Source organism: Chelonia mydas, chromosome 25 (genome assembly GCF_015237465.2).
Source record: "Chelonia mydas isolate rCheMyd1 chromosome 25, rCheMyd1.pri.v2, whole genome shotgun sequence".
Lineage (NCBI taxonomy): Eukaryota > Metazoa > Chordata > Testudines > Cheloniidae > Chelonia > Chelonia mydas.
In genome coordinates this window covers 4,144,811-4,171,966 of record NC_057858.1, presented here as the reverse complement: position 1 = coordinate 4,171,966, position 27,156 = coordinate 4,144,811, and the positions used below count along the sequence as shown (strand labels likewise).

The 27,156-nt window shown below is 46.6% G+C and overlaps 1 protein-coding gene and 1 long non-coding RNA gene across 5 annotated transcripts in view; one reads left to right on the top strand and one right to left on the bottom strand.

Moving 5' to 3' along the window:
• MBD3 (methyl-CpG binding domain protein 3) overlaps window positions 1-19,696 on the top strand; it is a 39,256-nt gene extending 19,560 nt beyond the window's left edge. For 3 of the 4 annotated variants that reach the window (XM_037885483.2, XM_007068558.4, XM_007068557.4), the window contains exons 4-7: window positions 2,385-2,475; window positions 3,059-3,236; window positions 16,204-16,395; window positions 17,828-19,696. In XM_037885483.2, the coding sequence (XP_037741411.1) occupies window positions 2,385-2,475; window positions 3,059-3,236; window positions 16,204-16,390 (456 nt within the window). In that variant the 3' untranslated portion in view covers window positions 16,391-16,395; window positions 17,828-19,696. Of the gene's footprint in view, window positions 1-2,384; window positions 2,476-3,058; window positions 3,237-3,403; window positions 3,880-16,203; window positions 16,396-17,827 lie in introns of those variants that run through there. The other variant, XM_043536143.1, reaches the window with a different exon arrangement.
• The window catches only part of LOC119564454, an 80,873-nt gene that overhangs the window by 32,341 nt on the left and 21,376 nt on the right, over window positions 1-27,156 (bottom strand). The gene's annotated exons all lie outside the window — the stretch shown is intronic.

Sequence of the window (27,156 nt, the reverse complement as noted above, 5' to 3'; positions counted from 1 at the left end):
CCCAGTTGGCTCGTCTAGCACTTGCACCAGGAAATTGTCCCCTATGCTTTCCAAAAACTTCCTGGATTGTCTATGCACCGCTGTATTGCTCTCCCAGCAGATATCAGAAAAATTAAAGTCACCCGTGAGAACCAGGGCGTGCGATCTAGTAGCTTCTGCGAGTTGCTGGAAGAAAGCCTCATCCGCCTCATCCCCCTGGTCCGGTGGTCTATAGCAGACTCCCACCACTACATCACTCTTGTTGTTCACACTTCTAAACTTAATCCAGAGACACTCAGGTTTTTCTGCAGTTTCGTACCGGAGCTCTGAGCAGTCATACTGCTCCCTTATATACAGTGCTACTCCCCCACCTTTTCTGCCCTGCCTGTCTTTCCTGAACAGTTTATAACCATCCATGACAGTACTCCAGTCATGTGAGTTATCCCACCAAGTCTCTGTTATTCCAATCACATCATAATTCCTTGACATCACCAGGACCTCCAGTTCTCCCTGCTTGTTTCCAAGGCTTTGTGCATTCGTATATAAGCACTTGAGATAACCTGCTGATCGCCCCTCATTCTCAGTATGAGGCAGGAGCCCTCCCCTCACAGACATTCCTGCCTCTGCTTCCTCCCGGTATCCCGCTTTCCCACTTACCTCAGGGCTTTGGTCTCTTCCCCCGGTGAATCTAGTTTAAAGCCCTCCTCACTAGGTTAGCCAGCCTGCTCGCAAAGATGCTCTTCCCTCTCTTTGTAAGATGGAGCCTGTCTCTGCCCAGCACTCCTCCTTAATGGAACACCATCCCATGGTCAAAGAATCCAAAGCCTTCTCTCCGACACCACCTGCGTAGCCATTCGTTGACTTCCACGATTCGACGGTCCCTGCCCCGGCCTTTTCCTTCCACGGGGAGGATGGACGAGAACACCACTTGCGCCTCAAACTCCTTTATCCTTCTTCCCAGAGCCACGTAGTCCGCAGTGATCCGCTCAAGGTCATTCTTGGCAGTATCGTTGGTGCCCACGTGGAGAAGCAGGAAGGGGTAGCGATCCGAGGGCTTCATGAGTCTCGGCAGTCTTTCCGTCACATCGCGAATCTTAGCCCCTGGCAAGCAGCAGACTTCTCGGTTTTCCCGGTCAGTGCGGCAGATAGATGACTCAGTCCCCCGGAGGAGAGAGTCCCCGACCACCACAACCTGTCTCCTTCTCTTGGGAGTGGTGGTCGTGGAACCCCCCATCTCAGGGCAGTGCATCTCATGCCTTCCAACCAGCGATTCATCTCTAGCCCTCTGCTCTACTACATATCCAGCAATCCTTGCTACTGCTAAATCAAAGTTTCCTAATGTTTCACCCACAGCATTTTCTCCACTCTAGCTTTGTTCAGGCTACCTTAAGTCTTCATTCTAATTTTGGAAATAATGCCCGGGCCTCTTAAGTATCTGGCTTTATAACCCTTTGACTTGAAAATTATGGACTAGAAATTGCCTCCTGTGATTTGCTCTGCTACTTAGAAGCTGAGAGCATTATTGTGAAAGGCCAAGGAGAAGTAATTTAGACTGTGTCACACTTTGGGTCATCTTGTGGTATGAGGTGGGCGGAAGACTTGTGGATTTGTATGGTCCTTGGCTGGCTACATGCCATGTTGTAGTTCCCTAAAGCTTAGATGAAATAGCTGTTCTGCAGCAAAAAGCAAGGGTTGTCAGGCAAATTGCTATAGTCCTGTAGATATCCACTGATAGATGTCTCTGGACTGTGATTTGAACATGGACCCAGCTGTAATATTGCCTCTTCTTACCAGATAGATTGAGCGATGGCTTCTGTAATTGAAAAGCTTCGTTCCAAAAGCAGTAGTTAACTTTTGCTGAGGTATCTGTTGATTAAACTATTGCAGTCATTTTATTTAATCTTTACCCTGGCTTTGACTTGAATTGCTCTGTGCTCTTTCTTTAAGAGTAACCTCTGAAGCAAAGCTGGGGAACAATTCCCTGGAATCTGCTAAAGAGCAGATTGATGAGTAAGCCAAAGGAATACTTGCCAAAGGAATACTGCCCCATACCATTTGCAATTAAATGAGGTGATGCCAGTATTAGTTACTATCCTAGTGGTGCAGAAGAAAAGAAGATTGGAAATACCCGAATTGAGGCAAGGGGGCAACTTTTTTTAAAGCCAGTAAATCAATACAGAAATATTGAGGAGGTTCTTCCAACCGTGGAGCTGTTTTGTTGATTAACTGATGGTAATGCAAACTGTTCCCTCCTTGCAGATACATCTGAGCCCCTCTTATAATATTGCCAGACATATCTGCTCCAGTTCTCCGCTCCATAGCGTGCCGTGGCAGGCAGGTGTTTTGCTGTGTTGTCAAGTGTGTTTCTATGTTTTACATGAATGAATAAATGTTTTCTTTGTTAGCTCTTCTGGGAGAAGAAACTAAGTGGACTGAATGCCTTTGACATTGCAGAAGAGCTGGTGAAAACAATGGACCTTCCAAAGGGTTTACAAGGTAATTAGATCATGCTTTTAACTATAGGCCTAACACTGTTGTATTAGCTATGTTTTGAAGGTACTGTGGGCTTAACCCACTTGCTGTCAGGTGTTTTGCACTTTGTGGACAACTCCCAACTTCAGAAACAACTGGTTATGACTGGGGTCAGGCTTAAATTCAGTGTACTTAGCCCTGAGGGGCATTGAGGGACAGTATGAGAAAGTGACATGTCACTCAACAGCATCTCTTGTACTCAGGTTAATTAAGGAGCTCTTTTGATAGGTCCCAAAGGAAGTTTCAGCCAGCCATCCTTGTGGGAGGATAGCTGTAATGGAGTGATAGTCCTCCAGGCTTAGACTGGGATGTGTAGGACACCTGGGAAAAAGAAGAAAATGAGTGTACCATTTTAAAATATAAAAGAATTGCTATGCCATTGGGTCAGCAGGATCTGTTTAATGTGGGATGCGTAGAACAAATGTGCTGACTTTTAAAGTATCAGTACACAGCTCTGCAACTTATAAAATAAAGAATGCAGCAGCCTGTATTATTTTTAGTTATTGCTGTTAAGTTGGTGGAAATTACAGAATTTTTCTCTCTTTAGGGGTTGGACCTGGTTGCACAGATGAAACCCTTCTGTCTGCTATAGCTAGTGCCTTGCACACTAGCACTATGCCCATCACTGGACAGCTCTCTGCAGCTGTGGAGAAGAACCCTGGAGTTTGGCTAAACACCTCACAGCCTCTCTGCAAAGCATTTATGGTGACGGATGAAGATATTAGGTATTAACAAGAAATGTCACTGGTTCTTTGCTTTTGGAATGGTTTTTGGGCATAAAACAGTTAATGCCCTTTTTATCAAAGCTAAGCTTATACCTGATGAGTATGGTTCAATGGGTTTCTTTGATTGCTTTAAACTAGTATGTCAAATTATTAACTTGATTTAACAGGAAACGAAAGAAAAGAACATTAGCTCTGACTATTGTGTTGGACTAGGTTAGTTTTACCTCTTGCATCTTTTGAGGAAAGAAATACTTTGTCACCCTGGTAGAGGACAACACTGCAGATTTCTGCTCTTCTGAAGGCACCTGTTACTTTTAATCGCCAAAGAACAGGCCCAAGGAAGCTTTGAGCAGAGCCATCAGTTCACTAAATTTCATGCTCCCTGATAATCATGCTGTGTGAAAGTGGTATATGCTATATTAAGTCATGACCAAAACAATGACTTTGAACTCCAGCTTCATTATTACTCAAAATGCTTCCCTGTTTGCATGGCACTAGCAATATTTACTGCAATACTGTAGATTTATAGCAGATCTTCAAGGCAGCAGCTGCCTCTGGTGGGGAGGGGTGTGCACGTGCGCAAATTATCCTTTTTGTATTTCTGCAGAACAATATTTTCATTGGAGGAAGATTTTTCTCAAAATTTAAAAAACCTGCAGTTGCTTGCTTTCTTTTCTTGACTTTTTGTATAAATATAACCGTGTCTCCGAAGGAGTCACCTTCAGTTATTGAAGGGACCTCTGATTCTAAAAGCTTTGACTGCTTAAGCTAAAGGACTAGGTCCATTAGCTCAAAAATAGTAGCAGACACACAAACTGTTTGTTGTTACTTAGCTACTAGAGGGGGATAAAGAGCCCCATTAGCATGTTAGTGTGCGTATCACAAGCCCTGGTAGGATGAATTTGGATCTTTTCTCATTGGATCAGAAAAGTGTGACTCCCTCCAGAACTCCTTCAAAGGCAGATCTTTCAGTTTCAGAAATAAAAGCCTGTATTAGAGAAGGAAACAGTTCAAATTAACATAGAGCTAGGTGAAATCCCATTTGTCTGAAAATACCATCTCTTAGGGTTCTCACTCATAGGCCGTAGCTCCTTATTATGAGACTGATAATAACTAGCAGGACTTTCCTAGCCCTTAAGATTTCTGACCTTTCTGTGCAACAGTAGTAGAGTAGGTTTCAGAGTAGCAGCCGTGTTAGTCTGTATTCGCAAAAAGAAAAGGAGTACTTGTGGCACCTTAGAGACTAACCAGTTTATTTGAGCATAAGCTTTCGTGAGCTACAGCTCGCTTCATCGGATGCATAAAGTGGAAAAAACCACTTTTCCACTTTATGCATCCGATGAAGCGAGCTGTAGCTCATGAAAGCTTATGCTCAAATAAATTGGTTAGTCTCTAAGGTGCAACAAATACTCCTTTTCTTTTTAGTAGTAGAGTAGAAGGTGATGCAGTCCCCCTGGCGGTGAGAATTATCTGTCCTGGGAAGTCTCATCCAATAGAGAATGGCTCTGTTTCGAACTAGCTGAAGAAAAGGTGTGGGGAACTCCTTGCACATTTGCTCAGTCTCAAAGGCAGAAAAAAAAATAATTACACCCTCTCAGAGCAGAGGTCCCCAAAATGTGTGGCATGGAGGAATGTTCGGAGGGAGGCACAGCTGGGGGCCGGGGCCTAGTCCAGTCCCCGTGGGGGCAAGGAGGCTTGGTTCCTGGCCCTGGCCCTGCCCCCCCACCCCCTCATGCCTGGGGGCAGGCACAAACAGGGGTATGGGGGGGCATGAGGTAAGAAGTGTGGGGACTACTGTCCCAGAGGAACGTTTCTGGCTGTGTCTTCCACCCTCTCCATGGAAGATTGGTGTTGGAAGAGGTCCATGTCCAGTAGAAAGCTTCTTTGTACCTGTAGTGCTGCACCCCAGATTCCTGAGCTACAGCATTGAAGTTCATTTGGACGGAGGCTACAGCCCTTTGCGTTGTAGACTACCAGGCTTTCATGGCAAAAGCTCAGGGGGAGCTGTGGAAGAACACCTCAACTCTGGACAATTCTCTTACTTGAGAAAAATGTCATGAGATAAAAAAGCTAGTTCTTCTTCGAGTGATTACTCATGTGTATTCCACAGTAGATGTGCGTGCTTGCAACGTGCACCGGTGCCGTAAGTTTTTCCCCTAGCAATACTCGTAGGGGGAGCACTGATTCGGCTCCGGGTACCGTGACTTTCGTGCATGGCGACCCTTTGGTGCCTTCCACTCCCCATCTGCGGGACACAAGAAGCCGAGGAAAGGCCCGTCATCGCAGTGGCATCAAGAGAAAGTAGGGGCAGAGGCTAGACCCATGTTAGGCAGCTCTCATTCCCCCGCCCCCAGCCCCTAGGCCTCCCACTCACGTTGAGCGGAGTAGCCCAGCCGTGTCCGGTCAGGTCTGTCCGGATGCCTTAGACGCTGGAGGTCTTGCAAGTGGATTGAGACGTCATAACCATGCCGGTACTGGGGGCGCCGCCGGTGTCGGGGCCCCCGCTCCAGAGGCAAACCACCGCTGGGCTCCCTGCAATCACCCCCAGCTCAGTGCAGGTCTTGGTCAGGAGACCGCTCCCGACCCCCCCTCGCCGCCCAGCGATCGTTTGGGACACAGTCCTCATGCATCACTGTTGACACCCGCTAGACTGTCTGGTTGGGTGCCGTCCGAACGGGGCTCCCAGCACCGCTCCACACTGTGGAGAGATTACCGATGTCACAGAGATAGGCGTTGCGGACGGTCACCGAGTCGTTGGGGCTACCGCAGTCGGTCATGGCACGGGCGCCGTCGCCGCTCCCAGTCAGACTCCTGCTCTCGCCCCCCGCAGCTCAAGGCGTAGATCGCTGGCACTGTGCCATCGAAGGTACACGCATTGGAGCAGATAGTGGAGCAGCAGCTATGAGCAATACTGATCCTCTGCTTCGGGGTTGCAGTCCTGTGGATGCCATCACTCCAGGCACCGCTGTTCCTCCCGCAATAGCGCCAGGTCACTTGTCAGCCCAACCTCTGCCTGCAGCCACCCCCCTCCTTGGGTCAGCCTAGTTAAGCCAACCCCTCTGGTGCCACCGGTGCTGCAGCAAGGGCAGTGGCACGGGGCCCCGTGGCAAGGACAGTGGGCACTGTGGCCTCCGATGCAGCCCCAGGTGGGGGCTCGCTCGGTAACTGGAGCTTCAGAGGCACCATTGGCCTCGCTCTCTAGGCCCCCGAGAGCTAAATCGGTGGGACATACGTCCCCAGCGCCTCGCCCGGACTCCGACCAAGGGTTGGACTCACCGGTGCTGGCAGACACGCAGAGCTCCGTGCCGGCCTCGTCCCCAGCTCTGGGTGACACAGTTGCAGCCCCTCTGACTTGCAGGAGGACTTCAGAGCACACCAGGAGCTCCTGAAAAGGGTAGCATCGAGCCTTAACCTCCAAGCAGAGGAGATGGAGGGGCCCTTGGACTCCCTTTTTAATGTCCTGTCTTCCCTGGTGCCGGGCAGGGTGGCTTTGCCCCTCCGCGAGGGGGTGGCAAACATTTTGAATGCCTTGTGGCAAACGCCGGCTTCCCTGGCCCCCATTTCAAAGAAGGCAGAGCGCAAATATTTTGTACCTGCCAAAGGGCATGAATACCTTTTATACCCACTCGGTACCCAACTCCCTGGTGGTCGAATCTGTCAACCACAGAGAGAGACAGGGTCAACCAGCTCCCACACCCAAAAAGAAAGATTCAAGGAGACTGGACTCTTTCAGTAGGAAGCTGTATTCATCTTCAAGCTTCCAGCTGCGGGTGGCTAACGACCAAGCTCTCCTGAGCAGATACGAATTTAACTTGTGGGGCTCACTGCCAAAATTCGAGGTCTCCCTCCCGGAGCAAGACAAGAAAGAATTCAAGTCGTGGCTGGAGGAGGGTGCAGCTGCTGCCAAAGCTGCCCTCCAGGAGGCATTGGACGTGGCGGACACGGCTACTCGATCCATGGCCTCGGCAGTATCCATGCGGAGGGCATCATGGCTCCTGCTGTCCGGGCTATCCACGGAGTACCAGTCAATTTTGCAGGATCTCCCGTTTGATGGCAAGGCCCTGTTCGCAGAGCAAACAGACGCCAGGCTGCATGGCATGAAGGATTCCCACACGACCTTGCAGACCCTGGGCCTTTATATACTTCCGGCCAAGTTCAAGCCGCAGCAGGCCCCTGCCGAGGCTTCTGAGCCTAGATATGAGCCCGCGTATAACAGGTCTAAGGACCGGAAGGGGCGCCCTCAACGGCGGTCACGTCCTTCCCCGCAACCTGGGCCCTTTAAGGGCACGCAGGTGGGAAAAAGTCGTTTTTGATGGGGCGCCAGGGGGTACCCGGGCAACTCCTGAGGGGACTCCCCCTTCTATAAAGCTTCCCTTCCGCAATCGCTTGTGTGCTTTCCTCTCAGAATGGTCGCGACTAACCTCGGACCAATGGGTCCTCAACACCATCTCTCGGGGCTACATGCTGCAGTTTGTCTCGCCCCTGCCCAACCACCCCCCCCATCCCTCGCTGGTCTGGGGGACCCATCACATGTGGACCTGTTAGAGCAGGAAGTGGGCTGGCTTCTCTGTCTGGGAGCTGTGGAAATGGTACCCAGGAGTTCAAGGGCAAGGGGTTTTACTCTCATTATTTCCTTATCCCTAAGGCGAAAGGGGGTCTCAGGCCTATCCTGGATCTGCGGGACTTGAACCAATTCATGGTCAAGCTCAAGTTCCACATGGTCTCCCTGGCCTCTATCATACCCTTCCTGGGGATTGGTACGTGGCCCTGGACCTGCAGGACGTGTATTTCCGTATTCATATGTTCAACGGACACAGGCGCTTCCTCTGGTTCCTAGTGGGGCAGAACCACTATCAGTTCACGGTCCTCCCATTTGGCCTATTCACTGCCCCCAAGATGTTCACGAAGTGTATGTCAGTGGTTGCGGCGTACCTCAGGCGCCGGGGTGGGGGGGTCCAGATCTTCCCCTACCTGGTCGACTGGCTGGTCAAGGGCAGCTCCTTGTCGCAGGTGCAGGACCACATGGCTCTCCTTTTGTCCACTTGTGCCAACCTGGGTCTGTTGGTAAACAAGGCCAAGTCAACATTAGTTCCAGTCCAGCCCATAGAGTTCATTGGGGCACTCCTGGACGCCTCAATGGCCACGGCCTCCCTCCCGCCGGGCAGGTTCGAGACCCTGAAAGGGCTAATTGCCTTGGTCTCGAAATTCCCCGTGACAATGGCCAGGGCGTGCCTACAGTTCCTGGGTCACATGTTGGTGTGCACGTACATAGTACGCCACGCCAGACTCCGGATGAGGCCCCTCCAACTTTGGTTGGCCTCACAGTTCTCCCAGGCCCAGGACAGTATGGACAATGTCCTCACCATGCCCAACCCGGTGATCGCCTCCCTACGGTGGTGGTCCTCCCCAAGCAACATGCTCCAAGGGGTCCCCTTCCGGGACTCGGCCCCGTCACTGGAGCTAGTGTCCGACGTGTTGGACCTGGGTTGGGGGGCCCATATGGGGACAGTTCAGACCCAAGTGCTGTGGTCAACCACGGAGTTGTCCCTCCACATAAACGTTGGGGAGCTTAAGGCAGTAGGCCTGGCATGTGTGGCTTTCCTCTCGCACTTACAGGGCAAGATAATCAGGGTCCTCACGGACAACACGGCCTCGATGTTTTACATCAACAGGCAAGGCGGGACCCAGTCCTCAGCCCTCTGCCAAGAAGCCCTCAGGCTGTGGGACTTCTGTATAGCCCATGACATCTCCCTGAGGGCCTTCCACCTGCCGGGAGCCCGCAACACGCAGGCCGATCGTTTGAGCAGGGATTTCTCCTCCCAGCACGAGTGATCTCTCCACTCGGAGGTGGCTCACCAGACCTTCCAAGCGTGGGGAATTTCCCCGGTGGACCTGTTTGCGACGAGGCAGAACAGGCGTTGCCCCCGGTTCTGCTCTGGGGTGGGGGGGGGGTTGGGACGGGGTGCTATCTCAGATGGCTTCCTCCTGCCGTGGTTAGTTCAGCTTCTCTGTGCCTTCCCCCCTGTTCCCCCTCATCAGCAAGGTCCTAGAGAAGGTGAAGTTAGACAAGGTACGGGACTCTTATGAGCCTAGTGGTGGCCCCACCACAGCTGTTGCCTCTCTGCCCAGACTTGCTCTCCCAGAACTGAGGCAGTCTCCTCCACCCCAATTTAGAGGTTCCCCACCTCACGGCGTGGCTGCTCAGTAGCTAGGCGGGGAGGAGCAGGCATGTTCGGAAGGGGTCCAACACATCCTCCTGGAAAGTCGGCGGCCATCCAAGCCTATTTGACAAAGTGGTCCAGGTTCTTCAGGTGGGCTGTCGAGCAGGGTGTTTCCCCAATGGCTGCCCTGATTCAGCTTATCCTGGATTACCTCCTCCACCTTAGGACCCAGGGCCTGGAACTCCTCGGTCAGGATGCACCTGGCGGCCATATCGGCCTTCCATCTGCCGGTGCAGGGTCGTACGGTGTTCTCCCATCCTTTGACTGGACGGTTCCTCAAGGGATTGGACCGTCTTTTCCCATATGCTAGGCCCCCTGTCCCACAGTGGGATCTGAACTTGGTGTTGTCCCGTCTCATGGGACCCCCTTTCGAACCTCTGGCCATGTGCTCCTGGTCTCATCTGTCATGGAAAGTGGCCTTCCTGGTTGCCATCGTGTCAGCCAGGCGGGTATCGGAGCTCAGGGCTCTGACCTCTGGACCCCCGTACACAGTTTTTCACAAGGATAAGGTCCAGCTCCTCCCACACCCCACGTTCCTCCGCCCTAAGATGGTCTCTGCCTTTCACATGGGCCAGGCCATCTTCCTGCCTGTCCTCTGCCCCAAGCCTCACACATCCAACGAGGAACACCTCCCCCACACACTCGATGTGCGTAGGGCGCTGACTTTCTACCTGGAATGGACTAAGCCATTCAGGAAGTCTTCACATCTGTTTATTGCTTCGGCTGAGCTCATGAAGGGGCAGTCGATCTCCACCCAGCGCCCCTCTCGCTGGATCACCTCATGCATCTGCACCTGTTACAATCTGGCAGGAGTTCCCCCTCCACCGATCGTGAAGGCACACTCAACACAGGCACAGGCCTCGTCAGCTGCCTTCGTGGCCCACGTCCCAATTCAGGACATCTGTAGGGCTGCTGGTCCTCTGTTCACACATTCACCTCACACTGCGATTGTCTCCCAAACCAGGGACAACGCCGGATTCGGTAGGGCTGTACTCCGTCCCAGGAATCTGTGAACTCCTACCCACCTCCAACAGATACAGCTTGGAATCACCTACTGTGGAATACACATGAGCAATCACTCAAAGAAGAAAAGACAATTAGTTACTTTTTTACGAAACTGGTGTTCTTTGAGATGTGTTGCTCATGTCTATTCCACATCCCACCCTCCTTCCCCTCTGTCAGAGTTGTCCGGTAAGAAGGAACCGAGGGTGGGGGGAGCGCACAGCTCCCCTTATACCGCACCATGGAGGTGCCACTCCAGGGGGCACAGCAGTGCTCCCCCTACAGGTACTGCTAGGGGAAAAACTTCCAGCACCGGTGCACGTGGCAAGCACACACACCTACTGTGGAATAGACATGAGCAACACATCTCGAAGAACACCAGTTATGGAAAAAGGTAACTGTCTTTTCATAAGGGTTTAGAACAGACCTGACATTATGTTTGAGTGACTTTGGGGAAGGGTCTTTTGAAGTGGGCTGCTGCCTCAGATTATAGGATGACTGTATGCTTGCTTGGTTGTGGACAACCAGTTTCTGTAGAAGGTCCTTTGAAAGTGTGAAAACCTGACCTACACAAGAGACTGACTTGTTTGGTGAGCAGATGGAGGCTACTTTGCAGAGGGCAAAGAGGACAAGGACCACTTGATATTTTCTTGGGCCTGTCTCACACCTCAGATCCTTTATAGGAAAGAATGGAAAGGGTCTACCTCAAAAACCATCTTTCATGTAAGTTTAATGGAATAGGCCTCTGCCTCAGTATCAGAAGTTGAAGGGTCTTCAGTCCCCTTTTAGCGTGCGCTAAAAACGGAAGGATTTTTGCAAGGTTCCAGAGTGTTTAGCAAGTTTGCTATTGCCAGTAGACTGCCAGGAATTTCCTGCCAGAGGCAGAGTGGGAGCTATTTTACCATCTAAGGTCATTAGTCACGTTAGGTGTACAGATCCTGAACACTGTTGCTTGGGACCACGAGATCAGGCTTTCAGAAAACACTCCATTGCCCATTACAAAAATTGTCTCAGGCTGTTCAATATCTGGAAGAGCTACTGTAGGAAAGCCAGTTCCTCCTGGCAGAGGGTCATCAAGCCTGTTCTAGTGGACAAAAGAGAGAGAAGGATATATTCTAGATGTTGATAGTCAAAAAGGTAGCTGGGCTCAGCCCTATCCTATATCTTGGGGAACACTCAGGGGGCCATTATGCCTCTTCTAGAGGGAGTTGAGGGTGGCCTTCTAGCACTAAGGACCATCAGAGATTTGAGTTATAAATAAAAAGTGATTCTGGTGCAATCAGGCTACCATGTTTTACATCCACCAGCAGGGAAGTTCTGGGTCATGCCTCCTTGGTCAGTAAGTTCTTCATGTGAGAGAGCAGGTTGTATTCCACAAGATGTTCCTAGTTATGTACTTGATAAGGAAGGAGAACACAATTGCAGGCTAATTGATTCCTGGTATTTTTCCTCCAGTGGAACACTGAAGCTGGATCTCTTTTCCACTTAGATAAAAAGCCTTCTCTGTATGGCACCAAGAGAAAATTCGATCAGCAAGGGATAATTTCTCCAACCACTGAGGAAGGAAACTTGCTTCTCTTTGGCTGGACAATAGAACAGCAATGTATTACTCTAGCATATCAGGGAGAGAGTACCTAGCTTGGATAGAGAGAGGTCCCATCTTGTACATTTGCAGAGCTGCCACCTGGTCTTTGGTACACGCTTTTTCCCAGCACTGTGCTCTTGTGCGTGCTTCTAGAGCCAAAGTAGCCTTTAGTAATGCTCTTCTGTGGTCCCTATTGAATTATTCTCCTTAGCATCATTCTCATTCATTGGGGTACTGCTTGGGAACTTCCTGACATGGAACATCCACAGGGACAATAACTCAAATGAGAGGTTACTCATCTTATACAGTAACTGGAGTTTTTGAGGAGTTTTGTCCCGATGGATGCTCTGCTGTCTGCCATCCTTCCCCTCTGCTCCAGAGTCATTCTCTCTCGACTTCATGGTTGAGAAGGAACTAGAGCAGCAACAGGTTTGACCTTCCCTATGTACTCTTCTGCTGGAGCACAAGGATGTGTAGGGTGTAACCGTGGACCTGCAAATACTGCTGACAGAATCTCCAATCCGGAGCACACAGGTGCATACACATCCTGATGCGGAGCACCCATAGGAACAAAACATCTCCAAATTCTCCAGTTACTGTACAAGATAAGTTAACCTCTCCTTTCTATATTGTTGGCATTGGCTTTGCTATTTCTACTTGTTGCAACTTTGCAATCCTTTTTTTCTTTTGGGGACATGTCTCAAGCTTCTTACTCTCATAGAATGGTATCTGCAGAAAAGAGAAAATTACTTGCCTTGTAATTCTGCTTCATTGATGATATAGGATTCTCATTCATCTGCCTATCTCCTCAGAATTTGGAGGTTACTTTTCTTTTGAGGTGCCTTTCTCTGGAGTGCATTTTTGATCTGATGTTTTCTTGTTCATTCCAATGAGCTGACTGCAACATTCTGAGGGCAGCATTTGTACTCTGAAGGGCTGGAGCATGCTGACTAGTAGGGACTAGTAGTGATGCTGATTTCCGGGGAACTACAGGCCAGTCAGCCTCACCTCAGTCCCTGGAAGAATCATGGAGCAGGTCCACAAGGAATCAATTCTGAGGCACTTAAAGGAAAGGAAAGTGATCAGGAACAGTCAGAATGGATTCACCAAGGGCAAGTCATGCCTGACTAACCTAATTGCTTTCTACGATAAGGTAACTGGCTCTGTGGATGAGGGGAAAGCAGTGGATGTGTTATTCCTTGACTGTAGCAAAGCTTTTGATACGGTCTCCCATAGTATTCTTGCCCGCAAGTTAAAGTAGTATGGGCTGGATGAATGGACTATAAGGTAGATAGAAAGCTTGCTAGATTGTTGGGCTCAACGGGTAGTGATCAATGGCTCCATGTCTAGTTGGCAGCCGGTATCAAGCGGAGTGTCCTAGGGGTCGGTCCTGGGGCCGGTTTTGTTCAATATCTTCATTAATGATCTGGAGGATGGCGTGGATTGCACCCTCAGCAAGTTTGCAGATTACAGTAAACTGGGAGGAGAGGTAGATATGCTGGAGGGTAGGGATAGGATACAGAGGGACCTAGACAAATTAGAGGATTGGGCCAAAAGAAATCTGATGAGGTTCAACAAAGACAAGTGCAGAGTCCTGCACTTAGGACGGAAGAATCCCATGCACCGCTACAGACTAGGGACCGAGAGGCTAGGCAGCAGTTCTGCAGAAAAGGACCTAGGGGTTACAGTGGACGAGAAGCTGGATATGAGTCAACAGTGTGCCCTTGTTGCCAAGAAGGCTAACGGCATTTTGGGCTGTATAAATAGGAGCATTGCCAGCAGATCGAGGGACGTGATCGTTCCCTTCTATTCAGCATTGTTGAGGCCTCATCTGGAGTCATGTGTCCAGTTTTGGGCCCTACACTACAAGAATGCTGTGGAAAAATTGGAAAGAGTCCAGTGGAAGGCAACAAAAATGATTAGGGGGCTGGAGCACATGACTTATGAGGAGAGGCTGAGGGAACTGGGATTATTTAGTCTGCAGAAGAGAAGAATGAGGGGGGATTTGTTAGCTGCTTTCAATAACCTGAAAGGGGGTTCCAAAGAGGATGGATCTAGACTGTTCTCAGTGGTAGCAGATGACAGAACAAGGAGTAAAGGTCTCAAGTTGCAGAGGGGGAGGTTTAGGTTGGATATTAGGAAAAACTTTTTCACTAGGAGGGTGGTGAAGCACTGCAATGGGTTACCTAGGGAGGTGGTGGAATCTCCTTCCTTTGAGGTTTTTAAGGTCAGGCTTGACAAAGCCCTGGCTGGGATGATTTAGTTGGGGATTGGTCCTGCTTTGAGCAGGGGGGTTGATTACATGACCTCCTGAGGTCCCTTCCAACCCTGATATTCTGTGATTCTATGAATGGTTTGTACTATTCTGATGACTTAGAGTCAAAAATCTTTAATAGGGAAGTTCTGCCAGGTTCAGGGCTAAGGGACTAAAAACCAGGAGTGAGAGATCCTACAAGATCTTTGTAAGATAAATAGTCATCCTTTGTTTGGCAGCCTGGACAGTGACAGATGTGATTTAAGTGAGTGAAATGTAATTCTTCTTTACATCTCAAGCTTCTGACCTGTACTAAATGCTGGCTGCAGTGACTGACCAGTATGTCTGACTGGCCTCTTGTTTCCTTGTAAGTTGCACTGAAAAGCAGAAGAAATTGCTTTTTTCCCCCCTATGCCCTGCTGTTAAATTCCTCTTCTGGCCATCCTCAGCTGTTCACTCCATACACTTTGGTTTGTACTAATGTCCATTATATGTATGGCTACAAAAACAGTGACAGAAGCACCTTTTTATTCAACAAGTTGGAGGATTAAATTGTCCTTATCTAAGACACTTTTAAAATAAACTGTCCCTAGGCTGACTGATGCTCTCCTCTTGCCCAGTAGAGGAAAGTCTAACTTGTACAAGCCTGTTGTGTGCTGAAAAGTCAAGGAAACACTGGATTCTGGGTCTGATTTCCATTTGCAAGGATACCTCAGATTCATTATGCTGAGCTCTGGCATTGTCCTGCTGCCTCTTCTCTGATATTTGTAGATAATAAATCCATATCCTTTCTGAGGAATGGCTCTGGATTAAGGCTTTTGTGTACAGGGAAGGGTATGTGTGTCAAGTGTATGTTGCCTTAGGTCTGATGAGCCAAAGAGTTGAAACCCTTTGGGTGTCTACTTCGTTGTTTGCTGTGTTGTAAAATGAAGATACCAAATACCTCAGCTGTTATATTTTTGCAAAGTAAGGCAGTTACAGAATATAAATTGTGATAATACACTTGGAATATAATCAATCCAGTCCTCTTCTTTCAAAAGTCACTGTCCGTTATTACTGCTTCTTTCCCTATCTCTCATTTATCCTCAGAAGGCCTTAACATCCTTTTCTGTCTGGTAAACTTCTGTGCTTCTCTTCATCTCATACATGCAGGGAAGTAATTAACGTGGCACATCCAGTTCACATTTTATGCACCTGCCTCTTCCATTGGCATGAGGTTGGGAATAGTTAACTGCTGGTGCACCACACAAATAAAAAGTTTACTGACCCACTGTTTATCTGCAATGAACTAAATTGGGTGATGTTTTCCAGCAAACATCTTAAGGCTGGTCCGATTTCTGCCTTCAACCTGTTTAGTGTCCTAATTGTATTCCAACCTCTAACTTGAGAAGTTCAGCTGCCAAGTGATTATGCTACCTAGCGTGCATTTCTGCTGCAGATTTACAAGAGAATATTTGTCTTTCTCGTGTGTGTGTGTGTGTGTGTGTGTGTGTACACATAAATAAAAAAAATAAACACAGAAACCTGTTACAAGTACATTGTTCGGGTTGCAAAATCAAGCACACAAAAATTAGCAAATGCCAGAATTAAAGTTACCTTTGAAACCTTAATTTGAACCTCTTGTGTATATGGATTATGCTCAGGCAAACACTTGGTATGCCAAATTTCAGCCCAAATGTTTGCCAGCTGAAAACAGGGTCATATTATGGGAAGTGTTAGACAGACTTGGTGTTGCTACCAGCTTCACCTATAATATATGTAAACATGATGTGATATTTTAAAATACTCTTTTTTTTGTAGCATCCCACATCACCTTGTCCAGCCTTACAGCTGAGGGATTTGCACTCCTTCCCTTGAACTTCGCAGCTGTGAAAAGTAATTCAAGTATTCGTTCTTTCCTGGCAGGAAGCAGGAAGAGCTTGTACAGCAGGTGCGGAAGAGGCTGGAGGAAGCACTGATGGCTGACATGCTCGCCCATGTGGAGGAAATAGCAAGGGATGGGGAAGCTCCTTCAGAGAAGGAAGCGGGTGATGAAGAAGGGGGGGAGGAAGAGGAGGAACAAGACCATGACCAGGAAATGGAGAATGTATAGTCCAGGTAATGGTAACTCTGAACTATTACCTCCTTTCTCACCTTTCAGTTTGAATTGAATAGCACTGTAGTGAGGAAGAAAATGTATCCAAAAGGAATCTTAAAATTGGCACTAACATCCTTCTCCAGTATGCACATTAAAGGGGATAGTAGCTTCTTTGGATCTTTGAGCTGTTTCGTTTTTAAACCTTATCTCACAGGCTCAATTCAACACAGATGGTGACAGTGACCTGAAAATTTGGGGGGAGGGATTGATGTTAATGTGAAAGTAATTTGGGGGGCTTAATTCTAAATTGACGGGAGTCTCTGTCATAACTGAGATTAAAATTGAGATTAACCCCCTTTGGACATTCTTAGCAGAGAAGCTAGGTGGTCCCTCTAGGCCAGGAGTGAAATACTTTGGTGGAGACATTATATATGGAGTGAGCTTGCATTGTTATTGACTATTCTGTACCTATTCTTTGGATCAAATAGAGGATTTTGTTCTCCCAGATTGTCACTTGGTACTTATCACGCGCTTAGTACACAACCAAGATACGTAGGTGCATTTTGAAGGAAGACTATTTATTCCATACTCAGCTATTTTAACTAATATTAATTTAAAAAATATCAAGCAGTGGTTTTATCTTCAACTCTTCATGTAGTGCCAACCCAAGATACTTCATGGATCTTCATTTAGTGTGTAATATGTACTGCAGTACCCAAACACAATAAGCCATGTTATGGAAGGAAAGCTAACATTATTTGTGTTCTCTTGATGTATTGCTTAGTTACAACCCTAGCCAGGAGCCATATGTACCATCAGTTAAATTTATGCACTGAGACAAAAACAGCACTCAACGACTATTTAATGTTTGATCATTTTAAGTTATATTCCAGGAAAAACAATCAGTAATCTGTCACTGAAATGAGATAGCCAGTATCCTCGCAGCTTTGCTACTTAGACTGTAGACTTGTGAGCTTCTTAGGCAAGAAATAAAAACGTAGAAGAAGACAAGAGCCTTAAAATGAACAAGAGAAAAAAGAAACTACCCCCCTTGGAGGCAGTGACAGCTGCATTTCAGTGCCGTGTAGGATCAGGAGTGACCTTTGTTTTTTCCATACTGGGAGGCTAATCATTATGATGGGATTTGTGTGGCCTATGGAAGATGCTGTCTTATATTTGGGCTCCCTCCTCTTCCTTGTGTTGCCACTTGGATTAACTGTAGCCTTATTTGAGCACTCCGTACCTTTCGGTCCTTTCTGGTGAAACAGTCCAGCAACAGCAGCCAGCCAGATAAGATAACAGACTACCATGGTGAAAAGCGGAGGCCAAAGAGGCAGTTGTGTTGAAGATCTAGATGAGACCTCACCCTGATTCTTAAAGAGACCACTTGCTACAAAAACATAAAAGTCCCTGATGATTTACCAAGTGTTTCTCTCTGCTTCTTTCTTCCAGGGAGTTCCATCTAAGAATTCCTAGTCTAAACCCTATCAGCAGGGTCAGCACAACTATTTACAAAGCCAAGAGTGTCTGCAGACTAAATTGCACCAACCATCCAACTGTACCTTTTTGAGCATGTTCGATGTCCACTTCAGGAAAAAGTTGAGAAGCTGATTGCTCATTAATTGCTGGGTATTCTTGAAGATGAACTTAACTAAACTATACTTCCCCCTCCTTTTTCTAAAGGGTCAGGGGAATACAAAAGTGTGAGGGGGAATAAAGGAATGCAAAAGTGGGGGGAGAGCTAAAACTTGAAACCAGATTCCCTCTCTTATTCATGGGTCAATGATACAATGGGGTCAAATTTTTCAGACTTTTCTATCTTAGTACCTTTTAACAGTGACCTAGAGAAACCATTTTTTTCTCTCACCTGACACACAAGGAGGACAAGAGATGCTCTTTCACTCCTTGGCCACTTTGCTGTAGGCTACCTGTTTGTACCAGACTGTATGTTGTAGATTGTCATTCTGTATGTGAATTCAGGTCACTGAATTTCATTTTTCTCTCAAGATCAGATAGGATTTGATGAGTAGTCCTAAGAGATGAGAAGTTGGTGCCTCTTCCACTTCAGGCTGTGATGAGCTCGGAAAGTTACACTCTGTGAATCAATTTTGTATCCGTGACAACCTGGTTCTATAACTAGTTCCAACACCACATTGAATGCTTTAGTTGCCAATACTTGGCAGTGAAGCCTGTGTGTCTCCAGACATAGCTCATTAGGCGTTTCAGAGCTAAGTATATCATTGTGTAGTATGAATATTCAACTTTTGGTGTAAGTCTGGTTGGAGACACCTTTGCAGCTAAAAATAGAAGGTTCAGTATGACTCATTTCTGGCCAACAATGAGGAAAATTTCCTCCTTTTTTCTGGTGCCAAGCACTCCAATCTCTGTTTTAGTATGTGTGGAGTGAAGGGAGTCCATTCCCATAGATTTGTCTATACATCTGCACGTGAAAGCAGTAATGTTCTGACCTCTTTTAAAACAAGAAAGGCAAAAGTTTTTGACTTTTCTATAATATCTAAAAATGAACCTAATGCTTTTTATTGAGCATTGACTCTTTCTTACTTGCATGTGCAGTGGAGTGACCAGCATTCTTTGTCCAACAGTGAAATGATGTGAAACCTGCCTTAATGTGTTCATAAGTTTTTTGGCTTCACCATGGGTACCTTGAATTATTCCTCAGTCTCTTATTGTGCAAATAGTGGGGGAAACTAGTGATGGATGAAAATTAATCATCCAGGAGGGGTGGAGTGAGGAGATTGCAATCAAGTGGATATTTTCTTCAAATTCCTTTTGTCTTCGGGTATCCATGCATAATTCATGCCTGGAAGTGTCCACTGAGAGTATATAAAAGGTGGATTCAAATATTGCACCTCTAACCAGTTGTATGAGTTGCTGGTATCCCAAAATTTGGGACAGAAGTAGCTCCCCAGAGCCTCTGTCATATAGGAATGTTTAGCAATAACAGTGAGGACCCAGGGGCATTTCCTGGAAAGTAATGACCTCCTTTGGGTGTAGTTCTACTCAAGCCACTGGGTTGGTTGAGAAATCTCCCATGTCAAAGTAACTGATGCTATATTAACCCTTTCCTTTAAAAAATAAAAATAAAAATAAAAAAAATTCCACGGGATTGTTGCTCATTTGGAGTACTACAAGAAAGCTGGATTTGTATTTTACTGCTGCTGTACTAGGCATTGCTTTGGCAATGGTACAGCTGCCAGTTAGAATTATTTTCATTTTTAAACAGTCTGTTATGGTAATTATTCTGTAAACCTGTCCTCCTGTAATTCATTGTGTTCAATTAAATGTTTCTTGCAGAAAGTAGAACTTTTTCTAGTCTGTGTCAGCCCGTTTTGAGTATCTGTGCTGTGCCATTGCAAGCTGTCCTTAAGGAGAAGCTCTTGCACTGCGTTTTGAGATAATTTTTTGGGACCTGAAGGAGGGATATGCCATGTAAAAAACTGATCCTTACTGCAGTGTACTCCCATGCCTTCATTGTGGATGAGAGACTAGCAAAGTATCCTAAGAGTTTCATTAGCTATCTACTCCTCTATCTGCCTACTCCCTCGCCTCTGACACTCTCTAACCCAGTGGTTCTCAGCCTATTTTTCAACTATTGTGGGCCGCGTATGCAGCTCTCTTATGTGTTATGTGGCCTGATCCACACAATATATATACTACCTATATGGCCCTGAGGATGTCACATGGGCCACAGCTCTGTGCTGACTGGGCCTCAGGTTGAGAGCCACTGCTGTAACCCATACTAGATTCTTGTTCCTTTAGATCTCATTACTCTTGTTCTGCATTGGATGAAAGGCGGGCGGGTAGGAAGTTGCAGTGAAAATATTTAATTTTCTTGAAATTCTGGTACCATCTAGTGATTACCATATTCTTCTCTGTAGCATGAATATAAAGCTTTTCCTTACGTGTATATGGTGTGAGGGTTGGGAGGAGATTCAAGAAAGCAATATAACTGTCTCAACTCAAGTGAAACCACTGGGAGGACCATTTCTTCTCTCCCCCCCCCCCCCCCCCCATGACCCATCTCCTGTTGGTGCTCTGTTCTTTCCCTTCCATTTTTTATAAATGTATTTAATTTGGGGTTGATGAATCTTCTGTTTTTAAAAGCACCAACAGTGGCCAAAGATCCTCCTCGTGCTCCAACAACCGTAAATAATTTTACCTTTTTACCAGGACAGGTAGGTAAATACAAGACTACTTTTTCTGCTGTATCCATGCAGCGACATCTGAATTAGTTCGTCTGGTCACAGGGCTCCACTGTGGGAATGATTGGTGTGTACACACTGGGTCCCCACTGGCAGGGTGGGGAAAGCTGCTGGTGCTTCATTAGTGTCTTGTTAATTGGTAGAGTAAATAATAGATGAATGAAATCATGGCAAAACTCATTAACTTTTCCTAGTGCCTGGCAATACCTGTGCACACCAGTGGTACACCACCATTGGCAAGAGCATGCTCTGATCCGGGAGCAAGTGCGGCCTCTTTGGGGAAGAATCACAGATGAAGGTGTATGTCTCTTTAAACTAGAAAACTTAGTGTAGCTTCCATGGGCCCCAAGCATTCTTTTTAAAAAACAAACCCCCACAAATTCCAGGGCCAAGTAGCCTTAAGTATACTCTACGCTCAGATTTTTGTACGGGTGGAACAATTTTGTTTAGGTGTGTAGTTTGTTTTTCCACTGGACTAATTATACCAGTACAACCCTCATACCAGTATAGCTTATTCCATCTCCTGTACAGCAGTAAGCTATACCAATAGAAGCACTCCTATACTAGTATTACTGCATCCTCTGTAGGGGAGTTGTGCCATTTTAACCATATCATTGTAGTTAAAGTGGTAAACTTGTGTGTGTAGACAAGGGCTAAAACTCCTATTGTTACTATATGGCTTTCAAATGATAGCTATAGATCACTTGACTTCATGAAAATAGTCTTAATACCCTTTAAGCTATAGCTTCAGAGTAGTCCATACTGTGCTGGGGAAACTAGTAATGCTTGGGCGCTATACTGCTTTCAGAACAAGAGTTCTCAAAGCGCAGGAGAGCCCAGAGGGGTGGGGATGAATTAACTTCTGTGAATGTGGTTTAAAAAAAAAAAAAAATCCAGATAATTGTATTAAGACATTTACAGCTGTGTATTTTTACATAGCAGCCATCTCTTTAAAGTTATGTTTGATAAGACTACTGACCTCCTAGACATACATGGTCCACTTATGCAATATGAGGCCAGTGGTTGGCTGATGCTGAAAGGGACTGCTATATTGCATCATGCTCCGATCAGTTTACTTAGAAAAAACAAAACACAAAAAATGACAGCCTGCTAATCATGTAAGGCTCTGACTGGAGGAAAGGGAAAGAGGATGAGAAGTGTTAGTCCTGGAATGTCTTAGACTTGTATGTAATTTTACGATATGTTAAAAGATCTTAAAAAGCAGTTCTGCTTTCCAAAATGACTGTAAAAATGGTCTGTTAGCTAACAGTTCTAACTTTATCCTGTGCATTCAGTGTCAGATCTGCTGACTTTATGATCTTATTTTTTCTCACTACTGCTTTCTGCTCCTTTTGGCCCTGCAAAGCCAACAAAGTTATGGGAAGAATTGATAGGGGAAGTAGAACTGGGTGGTAACCTGGGCAGCTGTGATGATGAGATGGTCCAGTTCAGGATCCTGACAAAAGGAAGAAAGGAGAGCAGCAGAATACAGACCCTGGACTTCAGAAAAGCAGACTCTGACGCACTCAGGAAACTGATGGGCAGGATCCTCTGGGAGCCTAATACGAGGGGGAAAGGAGTCCAAGAGAGCTGGCTGTATTTTAAAGAAGCCTTATTCAGGGCGGAGGAACAAACTATCCTGATGTGCAGAAAGAATAGCAAATATGGCAGGAGACCCACTTGGCTTAACAGAGAAATCTTCGGTGAGCTTAAACACAAAAAGGGAGCTTACAAGAAGTGGAAACTTGGACAGCTGACTAGAAGAGTATAAAAATATTGCTTCAGCATGCAGGGGTATAATCAGGAAGGCCAAAGCACAATTAGAGTTGCAGCTAGCGAGGGATGTGAAGGGTAACAAGAAGGGTTTCTACAGGTATGTTAGCAACAAGGTGGTGGTCAGGGAAAGTATGGGACCCTTACTTGAATGGGGGAGGCAACCTAGTGACAGATGATGTGGAAAAAGCTGAAGTACTCAATGCTTTTTTGCCTCGGTCTTCACAGACCAGGTCAGCTCCCAAATTGCTGCACTGGGCAGCACAGTATGGGGAGGAGGTGAGCAGCCCTCAGGGGTGAAAGAACAGGTTAAAGACGATGTAGAAAAACTGGACATGCATAAGTTCATGGGGCTGGATGCAATGCATCTGAGGGTGCTGAGGGAGTTGGCTGCTGTGATTGGAGAGCCATTGGCCAATCTCTTTGAAAACTCGTAGAGATCGGGGGAGGTCCCGGACGATTGGAAAAAGGCAAATACAGCGCCCATCTTTATATTTTAAAAAAGGGGGGGGGGCGGGGGGGATGAGAATCTGGGGAACTACAGACTGTTCAGCCTCATCTCAGTCCCTGGAAAAATCATGGAGCAGGTCCTCAAGGAATCCATTCTGAAGCACTTGGAGGAGAGGAAAGTGATCAGGAACAGTCAGCACGGATTCACCAAGGGCAAGTCATGTCTGACTAACCTAATTGCCTTCTATGATGAGATAACTGGCTCTGTGGATATGGGGAAAGCGGTGGATGTGATACACCTTGACTTTAGCAAAGCTTTTGATACGGTCTCCCACAGTATTCTTGCCAGCAAGTTAAAGAAGTAGGGATTGGATGAATGGACTATAAGGTGGATAGAAAGCTGGCTAGATCATTGGGCTCAACGGGTAGTGATCAACAGCTCGATGTCTAGTTGGCCGCCGGTATCAAGCAGAGTGCCCCCGGGGTTGGTCCTGGGGCCGACTTTGTTCAACATCTTCATTAATGATCTAGATGATGGGATGGATTGCACCATCAGCAAGTTCGCAAATGACACTAAGCTGGGAGTAGAAATAGATATACTAAAGGGTAGGGATAGGGTCCAGCGTGACCAAGACAAATTGGAGGATTAGACCAAAAGAAATCTGATGAGATTCAACAAGGACAAGTGCAGAGTCCTGCACTAAGGAAGGAAGAATCCCATGCACCGCTACAGACTAGGGACTGACTAGCTAAGTGGCAGTTTGGCAGAAAAGGGCCTGGGGATTACACTGGATGAGAACCTGGATATGAGTCAACAGTGTGCCCTTGTTGCCAAGAAGGCTAACGCCATATTGGGCTGCATTAGTAGGAGCATTGCCAGCAGATTGAGGGAAGTATTTATTCCCCTCTATTCGGCACTGGTAAGGCCACATCTGGAGTATTGTGTCCATTTTGGGCCCCCCACTACAGAAAAGATGTGGACAAATTGGAGAGAGTCCAGCGGAGGGCAACAAAAATTATTAGGAGGCTGGGGCACATGACTGATGAGGAGAGGCTGAAGGAACTGGGGTTATTTAGTCTGCAGAAAAGAAGAGTGAGGGTGGATTTGATAGCAGCCTTCAGCTCCCGAAAGGGGGGTTCCAAAGAGGATGGAGCTCGGCTGTTCTCAGAGGTGGCAGATGACAGAACAAGGAGCAATGATCTCAATTCGCAGTGGGGGAGTTCTAAACTATTTCACTAGGAGGGTGGTGAAGCACTGGAATGGGTCACCTAGGGAGGTAGGTGGAATCTCCATCCTTAGAGGTTTTTAAGACCCCAGCTTGACAAAGCCCAGGCTGGGACGATTTAGTTGGGGTTGGTCCTGCTTTGAGCAGGGGATTGGACTAGATGACCTTCTGAGGTCTCTTCCAAATTTAATCTTCTGTGATTCAGCTTCTCTTTCTGTTTGTGCATTTTCAGCAGAATTGTTTTTACTAAGTTCCAATCAGTGAAGTTAATGGGGTTGCACAGGTATCACTGGAGGCTGGATTTGGCCTGCAGAACTCTTGTAGGCCATGATGCTTGAGAAGAAGTTAGCTTGACTCAGATCCCAGTTTTAACTTGCAGGTCTGAAAGCAATTGGGGGCAGTGGAGGAGTCTCCCTCCACACACACACCCCTTGTAAACTGAGCATACTTTGATATGACAAATGGACATTAATCGCATGGTTCAACTCGTAAGCTCTTTAGAAGCACATTCAGAACTGTATTTGGAGCCTTTTGCTATACAGTTGGTTGTCTGTACACTCACATTCTACAGTCCAAATACAGGGAGGTAGATTTGAAACTGTTTTTGAGTTTAACAGCTTAAGTTATTTTTGCTTCCCAAAGTAAAGTTGTATTTTGGAAATGCAAGAATTTCCATTTGAGCCAGGGCAAAATCTTGTGTAAGTTACCCCTCTCCAACATAAAGCCTGTGCAGCCGTGCTGGTTTATCAGCTGCTAGTTGAGATAATTTAGCTTCTGTACAGCCCTTAGAGAATGACCTACTGCCCCTTCTGAAGCCAAAGAAACTGTGAGTGGGGATATGAGTGAGGATATATAAATTCTTCTCATTGTCTGAAAGTGCCTCTGAGATAACCGATCTTGTACAAGCTGACTTTTGCAATTTGATGGGGAGTGCAGGACAGGGGCAGCAAACTATGTCCAATCATTAAGTTAAAAATTTCCCTGGGTTAAATGCTAATCACATAGCACTGTTAAAGGAGTGCGCATGCACCACCCAAAGCTACCTCTGAATGTTGTCAAAAACTAAACAGAGCAACTATCTTGGACGGTTTGTGTCTCCTGAAGTGCTGCTCTGTCACCCTTGTTGCCAGTGGTAGTACCAGCAGAGCTATTCTGGTTTAATGATGATTAATATAGAACTGCCAACTGCTAGGCTTTTACGGTCTCTTTCCAGTCCTGTACCCCCTTGTCTGTATCATCCCCTGAACTTGTCCTTTCCTTAATATTACTTCAGTAAACTTTAGTCATCCCTGTATCATTTCCTGTCTTGACTGTTTAAATTCATGCTTTCTAAATCAAAAGGTCTTCAAACGTTTTCGTAGTGTCTAATTAAAATATGGTCCACACTACGTCAAAGACACCTTCCCTGCAATTCACCAGTGAATAAAACCACTCTGGCAACTACAGCAATTGTTTCTGTGGAAAAGCAATAGCTGGAAAGGATTTATTGTGTGTTTAGCTATCTGAACATCAGTGGCTATTAGCCAGAATGGGCTAATATGCAACACCATGCTCTGAGTGTGCCTAGCCTCTGTTTGCCAGAAGCTGGGAGTGGACATCAGGGGATGGATCAATTGATGTTCTGTTCATTCCTTCTGAAACACCCTGGCATTGGCCACTGTCAGGAGACTGGTTTCAGAGAAGCTGCCGTGTTAGTCTGTATCCGCAAAAAGAACAGGAGGACTTGTGGCACCTTAGAGACTAACAAATTTATTTGATCATAAGCTTTCATGGACTACAGCCCACTTCATCGGATGCATAGAATGGAACATATAGTAAGAAGATATATCTAGATATACACACACACAGAGAAGGTGGAAGTTGCCATACAAACTGTAAGAGGCTAAGTAATTAAGATGAGCTAGTATCAGCAGGAGAAAAAAACTTTTGTAGTGATCATCAAGATGGCCCATTTAGACAGTTGACAAGAAGGTGAGAGGATACTTAACACGGGAACTAGATTCAATATGTGTAATGACCCAGCCACTCCCAGTCTCTATTCAAACCCAGTTAATGGTATCTAGTTTGCATATTAATTCAAGCTCAGCAGCTGTACTTTTTTATAATCTTAGCCCGGCAGAAGAGTGTGTCCTATCTCGGGGCCTCTCCTTTTTTCCCTCCAGGCCCACGAACATGATACAGTTCTGTGGTGACCTAGAATCCTACTTTTGAAGTCTCTGACACAAAGAATATTTCCAACACACCGCTGAACAACATACTAACCCACAGAATCCTTCCTATCAACACTACAAAAAGAAGGATTCTGTGTGGACTCCTCCTGAAAGTCAAAACAACAGACTGGACTTCTACATAGATTGCTTCCATCGATGTGCACAGGCTGAAATTGTGGAAAAGCAGCATCACCTGCCCCATAACCTCAGCCGTGCTGAACACAACGCCATCAACAGCCTCAGGAACAACTCTGACATCATAATCAAAAAGGCTGACAAAGGAGGTGCTGTCGTCATCATGAATAAGTTGGAATATGAACAAGAGGCTGCTAGGCAGCTCTGTAACTCGACATTCTACAGGCCATTATCCTCTGATCCCACTGAGGATTACCAAAAGAAACTACACCATCTCCTCAAGAAACTCCCTGAAAAAGCACAGGAACAGATCTGTGCAAACACATGCCTAGATCCCCAACCAGGGGTATTCTATTTGCTACCCAAGATTAATAAACCTGGAAATCCTGGACGCCCCATCATCTCGGGCATTGGAACTCTAATGGCAGGATTGTCTGTCTATGTGGACTTTCTCTTCAGGCCCTACACTACCAGCACTCCCAGCTATCTTCGAGACACCACTGACTTCCTGAGGAAACTACAATCCATTGGTGATCTTCCTGAAAACACCATCCTGGCCACTATGGATGTAGAAGCCCTCCACACCAACATTCCACACACAGATGGACTACAAGCTATCAGGAACAGTATCCCCAATAATGTCATGGCAAACCTGGTGGCTGACCTTTGTGACTTTGTCCTCACACACAACTATTTCACATTTGGGGACAATATATACCTTCAAGTCAGTGGCACTGCTATGGGTACCCGCATGGCCCCGCAGT